Source organism: Sceloporus occidentalis, unplaced genomic scaffold (assembly GCF_023333645.1).
Source record: "Sceloporus occidentalis isolate IW3139 unplaced genomic scaffold, rSceOcc1.0.p SCAF_134, whole genome shotgun sequence".
In the NCBI taxonomy this organism is placed as follows: domain Eukaryota; kingdom Metazoa; phylum Chordata; class Lepidosauria; order Squamata; family Phrynosomatidae; genus Sceloporus; species Sceloporus occidentalis.
In genome coordinates, this window is record NW_028317114.1 from 2,434,413 (window position 1) to 2,452,981 (window position 18,569).

Below are 18,569 nucleotides of genomic sequence, written 5' to 3' on the forward strand. Positions count from 1 at the left end.
GAAAGGGGCGCCGCTGTCAGTACCGCTCGGCGCCCCTCGCTCTCTCCTCTGCAGCGAGTCTCCCTGTTCGGTCTCGGTGCTGGCTGGTAATGCTGAGTGCCGGGAGATCCAGGGAAACGGCTCTTTGCCTGTGGTCTATGGGTCACACCCAGAGAGTTCCTAGGTATGGATATGCATTTAGAATGCCACCATATATTAATATAGAGATGCCATACTGACCATTTTTTTTTATCTGAACACGTCTTTTTTCATATGCTGCTGACTTCCACCTAAAGTGATACAGAAGGCAATCAGTTACACATAATTATCCCCTATAATACAAGGAAGCATTTCATAACTGGCAATCAGCAATGTGTAAAAATAGACGCGTCCATGAACAAATGCCCGCTATGACAACTCTAATATAATTTGGAAAGGATCTGCATAATTATTCTCGCAATTAACATATCTGTCCATATTGTTATGATGATGAATCCTGATGATTGGTCCAGGACTTTGTAGGGATGGGGTAAGGAAAAGAGAGAGAACGCCATATGTAAGTTTAAATTAAAAAATGTAGGTGAAAAGTGTGACAGTTCTACCTTAACATTTCAAGCGCATTTAGGGCCATAAAGAACCCCCAACACTGCCAGTTTAATGGATCTCCTTTCATGAGCAAAAATATATTTACTTATGCTCTTAACTTTAGAACTTGATAGTTACAATATAGTAAAATCAGTGCATTCTTTGTAAGCAATATACGTTGGTTTTACAATTTGTTATATCAAATCTGAATATTTTGTATTTTGTATTTTGTAGCAATTTTGGCTTTACTGGAAAAAGCATAACTGCCACTATTAAAGGGACAGTGTACTGCGCTTGACAGCCTCACTAAGGAAGAATGCATATTAAAGTACTCCATAACTATTTTTCAAAAATATATGGTTTGATGGGGTAAATTAAATTAGCTGATTTCAAAGATGTCACAAATATGCCATAAGTGCAAACTAACCAGATGTCAAAATATAAAAAAAATTGTGCATCTCCCAAATGTTGCCCTTTGGCATCCACCAGCCAAACAAACCTATGCTCAGGAGATGCTGCTGAACACACATTGTTGTTCAGGGCTGTAGGAAGGGTGAGGCCAGAGAGGCACTCGCCTTGGGTGCACCTGCGAGGGGGCACACAGTCGCCCAATCAGCAGCTGCAGCCTCCAGGACTGGTTGGGAGATCACAGATCTCTCTTACCGGATCAACAGGGCGCCGTGGTAAATCAAACAAAGCCCCTAAAAACAGTAGCGTTTCTATAGGGGAGGGGTGAGCAGAAAGACGACCTCTCCTGGGCCGGTCTTCAGGGGACTGCTGAGGCAGCTGCACGATTGTGCTCTCCCCAACCAGCCCTGCTCATCAGGTGCCCCCGTGGGCAGTGTGCACCCAGGCAGGTGTGTGTTTATGGGCAGTCGTGTATAAGGGCAGTGTATGCATATATGCGTATTAACGGGCAGGCGTGTGTAAGGACAGTGTGTGCCTCAGGCGCGAAAGGAGCTAGCTACAGCTCTCTTGTTGTTTGACAATGACATATACCAGGAGCGGTGAATTCATTCCTGAAATAAAATGTGTGAAAAAAGATTACTACCGCAAAGAATTATTATATAATAATATTATATAACTATAATTATAGCATGGTCCTTGGACTAGTCTTAGTTTCATGATAGCTTTATACCAACTCTTCAAGCAGAATATCACAGGTAGAATCTTACCTACAGTAGAGGAAAGAGCTATATTAGTAAAGCCAGATACCAAAATCTCCAGGATATATCCAAATGTACAAAATGCTGCACTTGGCCAAATGCTGCCCAGCTAATCTACATGTATGTATTGAACATTTTCCTCTGATGCTTGTTATACACCCATGGCCTTTTTAATCTAGGGTGCAACAATTAAAGGCTAAAACCTTTTGTATATCACTCTGGTACCTGACAGCTTGTATAGTTTGAAATGGAAGTTTACTTTTTATTTTCCCTGTTATCTTTCCTCAGATGCTTAACCATTTTATCATTATACAGCAGTTCTTCCATATACCTGTGTTCTGCAAATATCACTTTTGCTCTGATATATTTTTCATGTGCTATTTTACAATGCAGGCTAGCCACTCTTATTTGCTTGGTTTTTTTCCTCTAGTCTTTTCCCTGCTTATGGTTATTAGTTTATCCAATTCCCCATCTCCTATTCCAATTCCTCCCATGGCAATATGCTTGTATTTGGTTCTCTCTATCTCTCTCATATTGGCTTTTATTTTTTACATCTTACTCAGCTCTAACTTTAATGATATTTAATGTTATTTCTTCTTACTCACACACAAAGCAGAAAGCTGGATTTTCTTTAAATATTCTATTAGAAAAGAACATATCTTTTTCAGGTCTATATTGTATAGTGCGATAGGTTGTTAGTCTATTGGGTACTTTCATTTCCCTGAGAGCTTTATATAATTTCTGTTTTCATAGAAACAGACAACAACAATGGGAATTAATTCCTACATAACATTCTGAAAAACCTAATTAAAGTTGACATGGTGATCATGTATCTTAGAAACAAGCTTCATTGAGAAGAATGCATGTTGCAAGTGTTTATGTTGTATAAAAAATTTAACTATCTTTTGCAAACCTGTATCTAACTATAATTCAATCTCAAACACCCCCCCTCACAACCTTTAACTCTTTATAATGCTCACATTATTGGAAACTCCATGTATAGAAAACATGAAACATGATAAAACCTTATTTAAATTCAGTTAACATTACACGGAGCTGAGAAATCTTTATAAAACAGACTATATTATGTTATCTACTTTACCTGCCTGCTTCTGAACACATAGCTGCCTAACTTGTTTAAGTCCTTAAAAAAAATTCTGATTAGAAGAAAAGTTCTGGGGAGTGATTATTGAAAAAGGAATGCGTTTTCATCCAAATATACATTATGATAGGGTACACAAAAATTCCATTATTCCAAATTATATAGATATCTTTATCGAGCGGCTCAAGAGAAATCAGACACACAGATAGGCGTGTATGTATAATAAGATCTCTGTTTATTACGGCTCATTATGGATGTATATATATGCTTATCACAAAGACAGGAAATAATGCTATATTCTAATACAATCAGTTTACATAAAATAGCAGTATGCCCATATTTAGCAAATGCAAGGGAGGAGAAGGAGAAGGGAGGGCAACAGATACTTGCTGATGCTTCCAAAATGACCTTGCACCTGGTTTCAGCTGGATCACTGTGGTCCTGCATATTTGGGAGAACCAAAAGTGGGATAAAGTTCATCCTGTATTCCTTCACAATTTTATCTTTCAACAGACCATCCACAATAATTACCAGATGTAATTAAGTAGTTTGCCAATTATTTCAGGACCTAAAATCCCATATTCATAAATCATATTACTGCCTGGGAACATGGCCCATTCCCGTTAGTTCTGTGAATGTGATCTCTTGTAGCGTAAATCACAAGTGAGTTAGTAAGGTCAATTTTAGCAAAATTAGTAAACTCTCCCTCCATCTGTGAGGCAGAGCATCAGAAAACTAGGCACAAACTCGGCATTCGAAAGTTTAACAAAATATATCGTATTAAATAGTTTTTTTTTCTACTTTCCTATTTGTAGAGCCATCAGCAACATTTCGTTTTTTCAACCTTTAGTACATTGGTTACATTGCTGAAAGGTAAAATAACCCTTGAGTGGTTAAAACGATGCTTTTCATTTGCTTATAGTGCTGTTTTGCCATGTATCAAAACAGTTGAAAGACTCAAAGGGCTAAACGTTTTCTTGGAAATCTAGTAGCACAGTGTACAAATTAGTGCATCTATATTTATATTATAATGTATTATCATGAGTCTTAATCTGTAGGGAGCTCATCATTCCCAAATCAATGTGATATTAGATGAAGTTCTCAGTGTAGAGTAAAATGTTAAGCAGTCAAAACTATTCTGCAGTAATTAACATTTTCTTCTTCCTCTACCAACCTTTTTCTCTTTCACTATATGTACAGGCAATTCATAGAAACGGTGGGGCTCAATGCAATGCAGTATTTTTGTGGTCTCTTTTATATTATGCTGGAATCTCACACATCCAGCATTCTTTCGTCCTGTGAATTAAAGGCATGAGTTGCTGGGTTCAGAGCCACCCAGCTCATGGACCAATCATTTCAAAATAATGCTGTGTAAATGCCAGATTTCGAAATACATGTGATGATTGCAGAATAAACATTCTGTCCGTATACCCAGAGTTAAGTGTCAATATATAACAAAGCTGGGCAATATTTGATATTGGACTTATTTTTTTTGAGTAGGACATTATAGAAAGGCTAATATTTGTCATGTAGTCATTGCAATGTTTACTGGATGGTATTGTCCTCTGGAGTAGAGCCCTACGCGGGACTGCTTTTTGAATCCCGCTCCCGCTGTTTTGAATCCCGCTCCTGCCCGCTCCCGCAATGTGGGTGTTCCGCTTCCGCCCGCTCCCGCCACTTTTGTGGCCAATCACGCCCGCCTCCTTACCTAATTTCCCGCGCAGTCCCGCAAGGCTGCCCTCGAGTTGTTCCCTCACAGCGTCTCTTCTCTTGCTCCGCCCAGGAACAAGGCAGAGTCACAGGAAGTGACGTCACATCACATGACTCCGCCTTGTTCATGGGCGGAGCAAGATAGGAGACACTGTAATGGAGCAGCGAGAAGGCATCCTTGTGGGACTACGCGGGATTACCGGGACCCGCAGGTACAGTGCCTGACCGCCCGCTCCCGCCCACAGCCCCAGAAAGACCGCCCGCGCCCGCAAGTTTTTTGGCCTCCCAATGCAATCCTCTACTCTGGAGTGGCTCTTTCATCTTGTGTGATGTAAACTTCCTAAAACAGGGCCCTTCTTACCTCAAATTGCTTTGTTATGCATTGCTTAATTGCTTGTCATGTTTTGTTTACCCATTTTACAGCAGTATATGATGGTGCTACATACATATATATGTGTATATATATATATATACACTCACTGGCCACTTTATTAGGTACACCTGTTCAATTGCTAGTTAACACAAATAGCTTATCAGCCAATTACATAGCAGCAACTCAATGCATTTAGGCATGTAACCGTGGTCAAGACAATTTACTGAACTTCAAACCGAGCATCAGAATGGGGAAGAAAGGGGTTTTAAGTGACTTTGAACGTGGCATGGTTATTGGTGCCAGATGGGTTGGTCTGAGTATTTCAGAAACTGATGATCTACTGGGATTTTCATGCACAACCATCTCTAGGGTTTACGGAAAATGGTCTGAAAAGAGAACAAAAATGCCTTTGTTGATGTCAGAGGTCAGAGGAGAACTGGTTTGAGATGACAGAAAGGCAACAGTAACTCAAATAACCAATCATTACAACCAAGGTATGCAGAACACCATCTCTGAATGCACAACACGTCAAACCTTTAAGCAGATGGGCTACAGCATCAGAAGACACACCGGGTGCCACTTTTGTCAGCCAAGAACAGGAAATGGAGGCAACAATTTGAACAGGCTCACCAAAATTGGCCAATGGAAGACTGGAAGAATGTCTGATGAGTCCTGATTCCAGCTGCGACATTGAGATGGCAGGGCCAGACGTTGGCCTAAACAACATGAAAACATGGATCCATCCTGCAGTTCAGGCTGTTGGTGTAATAGTGTGGGGAACATTTTCTTGGCACACTTTGGGTCCCTACCAATTGAGCATCGTTTAAACGTGACAGCCTACCTGAGTATTGTTGCTTACCATGTCCATCCCTTTATGACCACAGTATACCCATCTTCTGATGGCTACTTCCAGCAAATGCACAACTTCACAAAGCTCACGTCATCTCAAACTAGTTTCTTGAACATGACACTGAGTTCACTGTAGTCCAATGGCCTCCACAGTCACATTATGGATGTGGAGCTGACAAATCTGCAGCAACTGCATGATGCCATCGTGTCCGGATGGACCAACATCTCTGAGGAATGTTTCCAGGACCTTGTAGGAAGTATGCCACGAAGAATGAAGGCAAGAGCTACAGTTTTTGGAGATGCTCTGACTCAGACTAGCCATCACAATTTGGCCCTTGTCAAAATCTCTCAGATCCTTACGCTTGCCCATTTTTCCTGCTTCTAACATATCAACTTTGAGGATGAAGGATGTTCCATTGCTGCCTAATATAACCCACTAGAGGACTGCATTGGGATGCGAGTCCCACGGGACCCGCCAAAAAAACTTGTGGGCGCAGGCGGTCTTGCTGGTGTTGCGGGCGGGAGCGGGCAGTCAGACACTGTACCTGTAATCCCGCACCGTCCCGCAAGGCTGCCTTTGCGCTGCTCCCTCACAGCGTGTCTTCTCTTGCTCCACCCAGGAACACAGCTGAGTCATGTGATGTGATGTCACTTCCCGTGACTCCGCCTTGTTCCTGGGCGGAACTAGACAAGACACGCTGTGAGGGAGCAACTCGAAGGCAACCTTGCGGGACTGCGCGGGAAATCTGCAGTTCAGGTGAGGTGGGCGTGATTGGCCACATTTGTGGCGGGAGCGGGCGGGATTGACCACAAATGTGGCGGGAGTGGAACACACATTGCAGGAGTGGGAGGGATTGGACAAAAAAAAAAAAAAACAGCGGGAGCAGGATTAAAAAAAAAGACGTCCCGTGCAGGGCTCTACCACCCACCTCAATGTTATTCACTTCAGCGGTCATAATGTTAAAGCTAATCAGTGTATAAGCACATTGCAGATGTTTTGAAGTAGTTCCTACAGGATTTGCAGTGCACATTTTATAGGTATGCACTGCATTCTCGTTTTGTTGTAAAACTTTGCACCTGAATACCTCCTCAGTTCTAAGGTGTTTTGGTAATTAGCACTGGTTGGAAAGACAGACAACCAGTTGCTCCACCTGTCTTCACCTTATGAAATTCTGAGAACGACAATCTGCAGACACTTGAGAACCGATGCTAAGAAACCCCTGATAAAATAATGGTGGCACTGGCTCCACATCTGTTTAAATCAAGTAGCCACATAAAAGAAAATCATGTGCAAATCCTGACAATCTACATTTTCTCATATTAACCGTCATCTGTAATTTTTCATTTTAGGGACTGCTACCGATATGGACCATGACAACTGTCTGTCCAGGTTAGCGTTCTGAAATGACTAGGTGAATTAAGGATTTGAGTAACTACAGGGGGACACAGGTGGGTAATAGCTGAAATCTGTCTTCCCTGTGCTCTTGCAAGCTTTTCGGGCTATCAACAGTAAAATATGACTTCATATCTCAGCATAGCGACAGCCATTGTAGTTGAAAAGAAGGGAGATATGTCATAGAGAAGCATACCGCCAACCTCACCAGTTTACTTTGGATAGATGGTATACATAAACATGAAGGATACAGTGGAGCTGCAGAGACAATGTGAGTTAGTTTTATCGGCACTAACTAGCACTATTTTACTATGGCTGTCTTACTACTAAATCTGTTGCTCTTTGGTTGAAAACATTTTATTTTAGTCTTAGGACATTCTGTTCAATATATGCATTTTCTTAAAAACACAGCCACTCATTTCCTTCCTTCAATATTTTCATAATTTAAAAAAGGTACAACTCACAATAGACACAATGCATTTCCAACAACAAAACTAGATTTATTGTCTTTTCTGGTCTTACAAATGGAACTTACACAGTGGTTGGAACAATTAGCAGTTTTATTTGCATGCCAAGTCTGCTTTCTCAAAAATATAAAAAATAGAATAAAACACATGCGAAAATATGTCTTTGCTGTCCAATTATACCGGAAAGGCTAAAGAGAAGCGGTTTGCTGCTGCTACAATGCTGATAATATGTGTTCATGGACCAATTACTGTGCTATTCATCTTTGTAGAGCTGGATAATTTTCTATTGCAGAAGACTCTGATGTGGCAGTGCGCATTTTTCTTCAGGAGTTAAATTGGCTTATGCTTTGCCTTTATCCTATATTAATATCTTCTTTAGTCTGCTGATCCAGGTGTGCAGTGGATGGCATGCAATAATGAAGGTCTTCACCTTATAATTAGTTCTTCTGATAATAAAACCACTTGTCCACTGCATATGTAGCAAGATGAATATATGGGATTTAAAGAGTAAGAGTATAGGGGGAACAGCGAAAAGTAGAGAGAAAGAAAAAAATTTGTTAATTACACACACTAATATAGAATTGTCTTTCATAGATGAATATCAGGTTCTTTCAGAAGCCTGAAAAAAAGCTATTTACCAAAAGTAAAATGTCTGCATAATGTTATATTTATAGAAATTATACCCAAGTTGAATAAATGAGCAAACATTAACCAGCAGGTCTGCTTGGTCTATTACAGTCTGCGTGTCATGGGACAAATTGTGGTGATCTATTCGCATGTCAGGTAGTGATATTGCTCTTGAAAAACAAAATAATAATTGCAGTCCCTATGCAGGTAAATTATTTTTACAGAAAACAATGAATACATTACTATGGATGTATCTATTATTCCATAAGGACTGTATATAAAAGTGTTTGATATGAGAAAGCAATCCTGCCATTAAAAAAAGGTTCTAGTGTAGCTGCATAATAGAATTGGATAAGAATAATAAGGGGTGTAGTTCATCCACCATTTTGCTTCCCCTATTATTGGACCCAATAATGACATATAAGGATTTCCTTTTGACAATAAATGCTTCATAAGTTGGAAAATCATATGTTATTGAAAATAGCTTCCTTAGAAATTTGAGAAATTCTTAGTACATAGGCTAGATAATTGCTTCTGTTTCATACATTAGGGTTGTGGTTCTGAAAGTCAGTCCATAAAAGCTCTTAAATCATGCATGTTTACAATGCTTTCTCATTCTTACATTCTATTCTAGACACCCAACCAGGTCCTAACACCTACATACTTGATCCCTTACTCATAGCCTCATCCGTGTGCAAGTGAATTTTTGAGTGGTTGGGGAAGTATACTATTGTGTTTGATGCAGTTTTTAGGTCTGCTTTCATTTTTATTTATCCAAGTAAAGTATCTTGTATGCAATAAAACAGTAAAAAGAACTGGGGAGTAACTTATTAGAAGTAAATCTGACACACTCTTTGAAAAGTGGTCTTATCATGGCTAGAAATGGATTGAGGAAAATAGTAGATGCATTATATTCTATTGAAATAATTCCACTTTTTAAATTTTGCACCAGGATGACATTTTTATATATAATCTCCCTAATATTATATTGTATATTAGGCTTGTGCATTCAGATTTGTACCAATTTTAATGAAATTGGCCAATCTCATTAATTTGTACCAATGTCTTAAAACAAAGAGGGGCACAATGAAACAAATAGAAAGGAGCTGTTTTCTGCACTCCCCCTTTGAGCGAACAAGAGAATGTCTCCCTGCTTCACTGCTTCTTGTCCACGTCTTTATTCTCTTTTCTTCTACAGTGCTCCCCTGTGTTACCCTGGCCTCCTGGAGCACTTCCGCATCAGGGCGGAGCCTTGGTGCACACCACGGGGAGAACCTATTGCGCAATTGGAGTAATGGGGTAGAGGTCCTGCCAAGGCACACACCATGAAGACAACCTCTCCCAAGCAGTAACCCAGCAGAGTCATGTGAATTTATGTCAGGTCACATGACTCTGTTTCGTTCCTGCTTCCCCGGGCGGTACAAGAGAAATTGCTCGCCCAGCAACACGGAGAGAAGCTGCAGCCCCCGCAGAAGGCATCGAGAGATCTGCAGTTCAGGTTAGTGGGTGGTGGTAGTTGTATGAATGGGTATGAGTGAGTATCTGTGAATGAATATCTTTAAATTAGTATATGAGATATATAGTATAAATCAATACTACAGGGGGGCTGGCTGGTGGGATAAATATACAATGTGGAGCTAGCATGAGGGTGACCACATCAGCCATATTTTCCAGGACACACAACTTTCACATATTGCTGACCAACCCAGATTAAAGCCTACCCTACAGTATGGGGGATGTATAGACTCATGGAAGGGAACCAATTAGTCAGATATACATCCCCCATACTGCAGGGCAGCATTTTATCTGGACTGGCGGCATCAATACACAAGGGGGGCAGCTAGGGCCATTACATAAATCAATACGAAAGCGAGGGGCAGGCTGGGGGCACACATACATATGGTGCTGGCTGGGGGTGATACACAAGGGCTGTTGTCCTGGTTTGTGTGTGTTTGGGTGTCGGCATTGCAGAGCCTGTCCTGATGTGTGTGCTTGGGTGTCGGTGTGGCAGAGCCTGTCCTGGTGTGTTTGTTTGGTCGTTTGTTTCCTGGCACTTTACTTACTGTAGGAATGAATTTAACTTTTTCATGTTTACACCCTCCTGAATTTGTAGTCACTTCAGAGGACATTCTAGGCCCAGAAATAATTAAGAGGAAAAGGTATTGTGTTATTTACTCTTTTGAATCTACATAAGATTCTATCCTATATTATCTGCCGAGCACTGATGTCATCTTTATCCAGAGCACATGGTCGTCGAGGAGTTAAGATTCTGTCTATATTTTATTTATTTCCATATTCCCACCATATTCAGCGCCAGTGGTGGTGTGCACCAAGACTACACCCTGATGTGGACATGCAGATCATCAGGAGATGCGGCTCACTGGAGAAGAAAGAAGAATAGGAAGAAAGAGGGAAAAAGAAGTGGCGCTGTGGAGACAAGGATAATGTAGGGATACAGAGAGAGAGAGAGAGAGAGAGAGAGAGTCTATGTGTGAGATAGAAAGTGCAAAAGAGGGTAAGAGAGAGTGACAAATTTTATTTCCGACTCAAAAACCCCTTAGAATTTAATCTAAACCGAAAAGGCAGGAAACTAAATTAGTTACAAATGAATTCTAATTGTTTTTGGTCCATGTGCAAGTCTTATACAGATATACCTGTGTACATTACTATGATGTTATCTTCTCCACAGTGATGCATTATGTTCAACATACGGTATAAACTACTCACATGGGCCTAGTAATACTTACCATCTGAAGGTATAGGACTGTCCGGCCCAGCAGGTGGGGTCTGAAAAATATTATAAGAATTCCACAATCAATACATTAAAAGGGAACATTGTTTACAGACCACAAAAGAAGAAAAGAGCAGAGTTTATTAACAGGAATCATTAACCTTATACCTAATTATATAAATTCATGCACTAATACAAATTTGTTTTCAAAAGAACATGTTTATGTCCTACTAGCGTGTCAATGTGGGTCTTTAAAAACAGCAGGGCATTGGTACAATTCAAAGTATATCCATTAATGCAATCTATCACCTATCACCTAAAAACATATGATAAGAGTGTGGTAGATAAGTGGAATAGCCTACCAGCAGGAAAAACAGGCAGACTAGATTAGATGGGCTGAAGACTTATCTACCATCAAATTCTATGTTTCTATGTCCTAATAGCAGGCCTGGACTGGCCATCAGACACACCGGCCAAATGCTGGCCAATGTCACCGCACACCCACGGATTCTGCCACTTCAGGGGCAGATTGGGTGCTGGAACGTACAGCCAGTGGTTGGATATGCGTGGCTGTAGACTATGTGACCAATGGAAAGTAGCGTGTGGCCACACATATGCAGCTGTCGGCCATACTGATTATCAGGTAGCTGCAAGCTTTCAAATGCCAGGGCTGCCCAATAGAGCATATAGAATCAAAATGTTTACACAATGCCTGGTTTTAAATAAATAAAATAATAAAAAAGACTGATCATGTAGAGTAAACGGTAATCAGGCATAACATTATTTAATTTCCCAACTCACAGCATTCACAATGGATTTAGCATCATCTTGCTTGCAAAGAAAGGGGCTTTCCTGTACCGTGGTGTTCGTGCTGGAGAGAAAAAATACATAATTATGAACTATTAGGAAAATATAAAAGTTTTGCTACAGATACATTTACAAAATACATGTGCTAGGGATGTTTTTATTATCCAACGTTCTAACGTTACACTAGGTGTGAGATTAAATAAATCACAGCTGCACTGATACAGTTTTATCAAGAGGATAATGTATTCACTGTGGAACCTGTAAAACAAACAATGCGACACTCACAAGCATTATTACAGAATATTTCTATTGGGAATTAGGAAGATATTAGAATACAGAATGGTTGTATATCTTTGGGGGGTAGGTAAAACTGAGTGGACCCCCCACCAGACATGTACACATATACACTCACACTAGACTCGCTATCACATATACACAGCCTTACCATGTCTGAAGCCTTTTTTTTTTTTTTTTTTTTTTTTACACAATATGTTTTTAGGCATCTGCATGAGCCATTAGTGTTCACTCTGTTATCTTGCCATCATCTACTAGCCAAACCCTTTGACTCCTTATCATAGTGCCTTGTTGTAAATAATAGAACGGTGATTAAAACCGAACCAAACCAGATGATCTGACTCATGAGTCTAGGGAGGAACAGATTTCATTTGCATTACCATGAATCAGTTAAGCGTGGTGGTTGAGCAATGAAAGACATCCAAAATACCACATGGCTGACAATTGCAGCCTTCAGGTCTGCAGATAAAGGAAATTGATTGGAACAAAATAAAACCAATTTTTTTTTTTCCAATTCTGGCCTACATTACTGTATACAACCCTATATTTTACGCCCAAGTTCCAAACTCTCCTCATTTATTTATTTCAATTAGGCTCAAAAGTATTTATTACCAGCCACAGTGGGTAAATGGAGAACGTTCCTTTTCACACAATACTAATTTGGTATAAACAAAGTTATTTTTGTATTGGAGAATTGCTTTAGAGTAAAACGTTACTATTATTATTTCTGGGGTTATAATATATAAAGAAGACATCTACAATGCTACATTTACACTTATCAAAATGTATAATTTATTTATAATTAGGGGAAATAAATTGCAGAACACTCTGAGCATAATAAAGGATGGCAGCAACTAGCATATATGCGATTGATTCTAATAAATAATTATATATATATATATATATATATATATATATATAATTAAAATAAAATAAAACCCACCAGTTGATTTCTCCACCGTCTGTCTTTTTGGTCAGGAGGGCCTTCCACTGCATGTTAGTGCTTTTGATTATTTCTATGGCAAAGTCCTGCACAAATAGGATTATTATTATAAAACAAAATGAGTAACAATGGCAATATTATAATAATAATGCACACACAGGGGTTACTTGTTTTTGACCATTGCCTGATTTGACATTACAATAAAATTGTTATGTTATATACTACTTGTTATGTCCTGTTTACCCATTGTACAGTGCTGCAGAATATGATGGTGCTATATAAAACAACAATGATAATAATAATATCAAATGGAACTACAGTGTTGAAATTTCAGCCATAACATTACGACCACCTGCTTAATATTGTGTAGGCCCCCTTTTGCCACCAAAACAGCCCTGAACCATCAGGGCATGGACTCCAACAGACCTCTGAAGGTGTGCTGTGGTATCTGGCACCAAGACGTTATCATCAGGTCCTTTAAGTTGCGAGGTTGGGCCTCCATAGATGCATCCTGGTGCTTTTGGTAAGCGGCACACACATACGGCCATCCGTGTGATGATTCAGGTCACCTTTTTCCGTTGCTCCATGGTCCAGTTCTTATGCTCACGTGCCCATTGTAGGCGCTTTCGGCAGTGGACAGGGGTCAACATGGGCACGCTGACTGATCTGTGGCTACAGAGCCCCAAACCTAACAAAATGTGTGTGTGAGGGTGTGTTCCGACACCTTTCTATAAGAACCAGCATTCATTTTTTCAGCAATTTGGGCTACAGTAGCTTGTCTGTTGGAATTGACCACACAGGCCAGCCTTCACCCTCCATGTGCATCAATGAGCATTGGCTGCCCGTGACCCTGTCGCCAGTATTGCATTTCCTTCCTTGGACTACTTTTGACCATTTTTCCTGCTTCAAATACATCAACTTTAAGGATGACATTCACTTGCAGCCCAATATATCCCATCCACCGACAGCAGACATGATAACAAGATAATCAGTATTATTCACTTCACCAGGCAGTGGTCATAATGTTATGGCTAATTGGTGTATGCGTGTGTATATATATATATATATATATATTTATATTAAAGGTCAGTGATTCACAAAATAGAGTGATGTGTAACGCTTGTAAAATGTACGTTGTAAAATGGAATGAATTTTACCTCTCTGTCACAAAGACTGCTAGTTGTGTTCTGTACTTGACAAGAACCGTTGTGATAAAATGCTACTTTGTCCGCATGTTTCTTAGCTTCTTTTTTTTTTGCATTTGTCTGATCAGTCATAATAATGACTCCTTAAGTTAATAAATGGCAATTACCTTATTTTTAAACTCGGCATCAAAAGCAAACTGGTTCTCTGGCTTTCCATCAGGAACTTTGTACCTTCTAAACCAGTCAACGGTAGATTCTAGATAATTAGGTTTCAGTCTTCTGACATCTTCGATGTCTGATAGGAGAACAAAAGGATGCATTTCTTGAAACAGAATCCAATTAGCCGCAAACAGAACATTTGTCTTAGTAGAGTTTGGATGTGCTTCTTACTTTTTTTTTTTTATAGCCAGCTTCAACCAGCTATAAAAATTTCAGTACAGACAGTAGGCCAACATATATACATCTACACAGAATATTTTCCAAACCACCCAAAGTATGTAATAGTTTTCCTTATGGCTTATTAGTTAATGGGCACTAAAACAATAAAGAATTACTGCAAGAGTTGAACAATAACCTGCTAAAATACAGAGAAATTGATTAATGTTAAATGGTCTGTAAGAGCAGTTAGTCAACTGATCTTTTCGGACACCAAGCTCAGTGAAGTGGCCCAGACACAGTGACTACAACAAATTCAAAGGGCAATTGTTCAATACAAACTCGCGCTCATCAATTATCCAATAGCAGTTCTGCAATTTCACATGTAACCAATCTTTCATATACTATCTGCCCATTTTGCTATCCTGTCCCATTTATTTTGGAAGCATACATAAGTATTCCTAGGCTTCATGAGATTCCATTACAGCAAATTTTTCACAATAGTGAAAATATTTAACAAAGACAACTGAAAATGACAATAACTAAAATAACACACCAGTACAGAGGGAGAAGAGGGCCCTGCTTTTGCAAGCTTACAATACATTGGGTGGAAGCGGTAGACATAAGATCGTAAGAGGGGACTGCTTGGGTGAGGATGATTGTAGCGAGGACAATATGGTGGTGTGCATGGTGGATGGCTTCTTAAGGATGCAGGTTGAGGCTATTTGGAAGTTGAAAGCTTCTCGGAGTAGGTGGGTTTTTAGAGAGCATTTAAATTAGCGCAAGGAGGAGACTGGCTGACAGAACAAAGTAGGGAAGTGGTAGAGCATGGGTGAAATTCTGAATATACAAGTGGGAAAAGGTAATAAGTGTGAGTGGTGAATAGCAGGAGAGAGGAGAACAGTTAGTTGGAAATTACAATAATTCAAATTGGATATCATCAGAGAATGTATTGGTATGTCGGTTATTTCTTATGTGAAGTAAGGACAGATCCAAGAGATCATTTGCGTTGAGGTTCAGTATAATTAGCATTACGGGGAGGATGTTATCCCTGATGTTATCTATTTTATTTTTAAAATCCATTAGGAAGAACGACACAGAAGCAAGGTAGCACAGGAGAGGGTCAGTGGTCTTAGGACTGCACTGTAGAGGGTCAGGAACACAGAGAAAGGCACCCATAAGGCTAGGTGGTACAGGATACGTCCATAGGATTAGACACCACATAAAAATAGTTTCAACAATGGTAGATCAGACTTGGAACATATTACACTCTGTATCAGACTTCATTAGATTATTCACTTACCATTATAGTGGGAAGCATCTGGGTCTTCAACGTTAATTGCAATAATTTTCCAATCTGTTTCTCCTTCATCAATCAATGCCAGAGTCCCAAGAACTTTAACCTTAATGACCTCTCCTCTTTCACACACCTAAAGAAAATAAGTACTCACTAATGTGGACATACAGGGATCACACATTGTTGCCCCAACAAAGCCAAGCCACCCCCATCAAAACACACACAAATTGGTACAGTGCAAGCTAAGAATGCGTTAAAAAAAAGAAAAAAACACGACATGTTAATAGTTTATTTTTATCATTTAACACAATACAAAATGAGTGAACAAAATCTAAATCAAAACAATATTTGCTGTGACCACCCTTTCTTTGCCTTCAAAACAGCATCAATGCTTTTAGGTACACTTGCATACTTTATTTTTTTTTTTTTTTTAAAGGAACTTGGGAGTTAGGTTGCTTTGGAGAACTAACCACCGTTCTTATGTGGATTTAGGCAGCCTCTTTCTTCATGTAATCGATGATGTAGAGATCAGAGCTCTGTGGGACTCCTTGTTCTCCTTTAACCCCTTAACGACAATCCACGTACAAGTACGAGGTTGCCGTGCAACATGTTAACGACAATGCCCGTACATGTACGTGGTGCCATTAAATAGCTGCGATCGGCGGCTTTGCAGCGTCCACGGAAGCCTCACAAGTGAGGCTGACCGTGGATCCGGGGAGGAAAGCCCTCCCCAGAAGAAAAATGCTTCTTTGATGATCGGTGCGGCGGCGCCCGGCTAAAACAGCTTAGGAAGCGATCGGAATTGCTTCCTAAGCATAAACTGTGTTGCTGATATGCCTCGATATCAAGGCATGTCAGCAACACTACCCCACTACCCCGATAGCCTTGTGATTGCTCCGAAGAGCAACCACAAGTGCCATCCTGTAAATGACGTTGCCGTCACTCACAGGATGGCATTAACAATAGAAAATGAGTTCACAGAGGGTCTATCCAGACCCTCTTGAGAACTCTCGAGCTCCTCCTGCAGGTTGAATGCAGGTACTGCATCCAACCATGCAAGGTCAATGGAGCCTAGCTCACTAATCAGAGTAATTAGTAAAAATATTAAAAAATTAAAAAATGTCAAAAAAAATTTGTTCAAAAATGTACAAAAAAAATTAAAAATATGGTAACATGTAAAAATCCCCTCTGTCAAAAGCAAGTCCTAAAATTCTTTATCTTTACAAAAATTCCATCATGGAAAGAGTTAAAACATTGGCATTACAAATGCCCATAGAGTGTCTCGTATTAAAAAAATGCATGAGTTGATGGGGTAAATTGAATTGGCCGGGTTCAAAGATGTCCCAAATATGGGACATGGGGGCAGTAGGATCAGATGTCTAAATGGCATAAAAATACACACCTCACAAAGGCGGCCTTTTACCTCCCAAATAACCCTACAAACCCATGCATGTGGGGTATCACTGCACTCAGGAGATGTTGCTGAACACATATTGGGGTGTTGTTTGACACAGACCTATACCAGGAGCGGTAAATTTATATCTGAAGTGCGCGTATGAAAAAAATACAAACATTTTTTACTACCATAAAGTTTGACAAAGGCTAGTGGTAGAATTAGTGCATGGAAAGGGTTTAAATACCAGCATTTGAAATACCTTGGGGTGTCTAGTTTTTAAAAATATATGGTTTGATGGGGTAAAGATTCAAAGATACCCGAAATGGCACATGGGGCAGAATGACCAGCTTTGGGGAAAAAATGGTTTTGAAATAGCAAAACGCTACTGGTACTTATTGCCCCATAACGTGCAGAAAAAAGCAAAAAAACATAAAAACATTGGGGTTAATGTACGTTTTTTTATTCTAATGTTTGTTTTTAAACACCCAGTTTGTTGATTAAATAATTTTAAATAAAAATTTGGATATTGGTTTTGTTATCCGATTAATAAAAAAAAAAATATTGTCCAATTAATCGATTATATACATATACCACTCACAGTGAACAGCAAAGACACAGGTTAATAAAAGAGCATTAAAACCCTTCTCTCCAGTAGGTCAGGGGCTGAAACAAGATTTATATAGAAAAAACAACTGCTATTAAAAATTGGCAGACAACATAATGAATCATAATGAATAGGGAGACATTTCTACAATAACCACAATTATTATTTCAATCCAGCATGGCACATACAATACACTTAAATACCTTGCTTCCAATGTCACAAACGTCAATAGGGTCATTATCCCCACCAAATCCAGTATTCTTGTCAATATGGGCTGGATTCTCCCATGTCTGAAAGAAAGTAAATCTGAGTTAGACAGCCTAGTGCTGCAATTATAGTCGATGACCCGTCATCCACAATAACATGCAAAGTAAAGCTCAAGTTTGCAAGAAAAACTGGAAATTTCACTTGAAAAATATAATGAAAAAAAATTAAAGATCTACTTTTAAATTGTAAGCTATTATCAACACACTTCCCACTTTTAAAAGGAATTCTATAAAAAAATCATCTCATATGTAACATTTAGAATTCAGTAAATGTGAGTACAACAAAAGCACAAAGAGGAGGGCTGGCAAGGGACATAGAGGCATTTACTGTCTAGGCTGATCTAACTTCAGGTCACTACCCAAATCCTTATTAGTTTTTTTTGTTTGCAATGACACATAAGGCCACCTGGGTGTACAGCTTAACAAGGACTTTTGAGGGCACTTGCAAAAGACTAAATCC

At 39.5% G+C, this 18,569-nt stretch overlaps 1 protein-coding gene across 1 annotated transcript in view; it reads right to left on the reverse strand.

Moving 5' to 3' along the window:
• Nucleotides 1-8,061: 8,061 nt before the first annotated feature.
• LOC149281369 (inorganic pyrophosphatase-like) overlaps nt 8,062-18,569 on the reverse strand; it is a 38,781-nt gene continuing 28,273 nt past the window's right edge. The window contains exons 5-11 of the mRNA XM_089499404.1: nt 18,047-18,133; nt 15,850-15,976; nt 14,339-14,466; nt 13,027-13,112; nt 11,784-11,853; nt 10,999-11,038; nt 8,062-8,093 (exon numbers count right to left, since the gene is read on the reverse strand). Of these exons, the coding sequence (XP_089355530.1) occupies nt 8,062-8,093; nt 10,999-11,038; nt 11,784-11,853; nt 13,027-13,112; nt 14,339-14,466; nt 15,850-15,976; nt 18,047-18,133 (570 nt within the window). The remainder of the gene's footprint in view (nt 8,094-10,998; nt 11,039-11,783; nt 11,854-13,026; nt 13,113-14,338; nt 14,467-15,849; nt 15,977-18,046; nt 18,134-18,569) is intronic.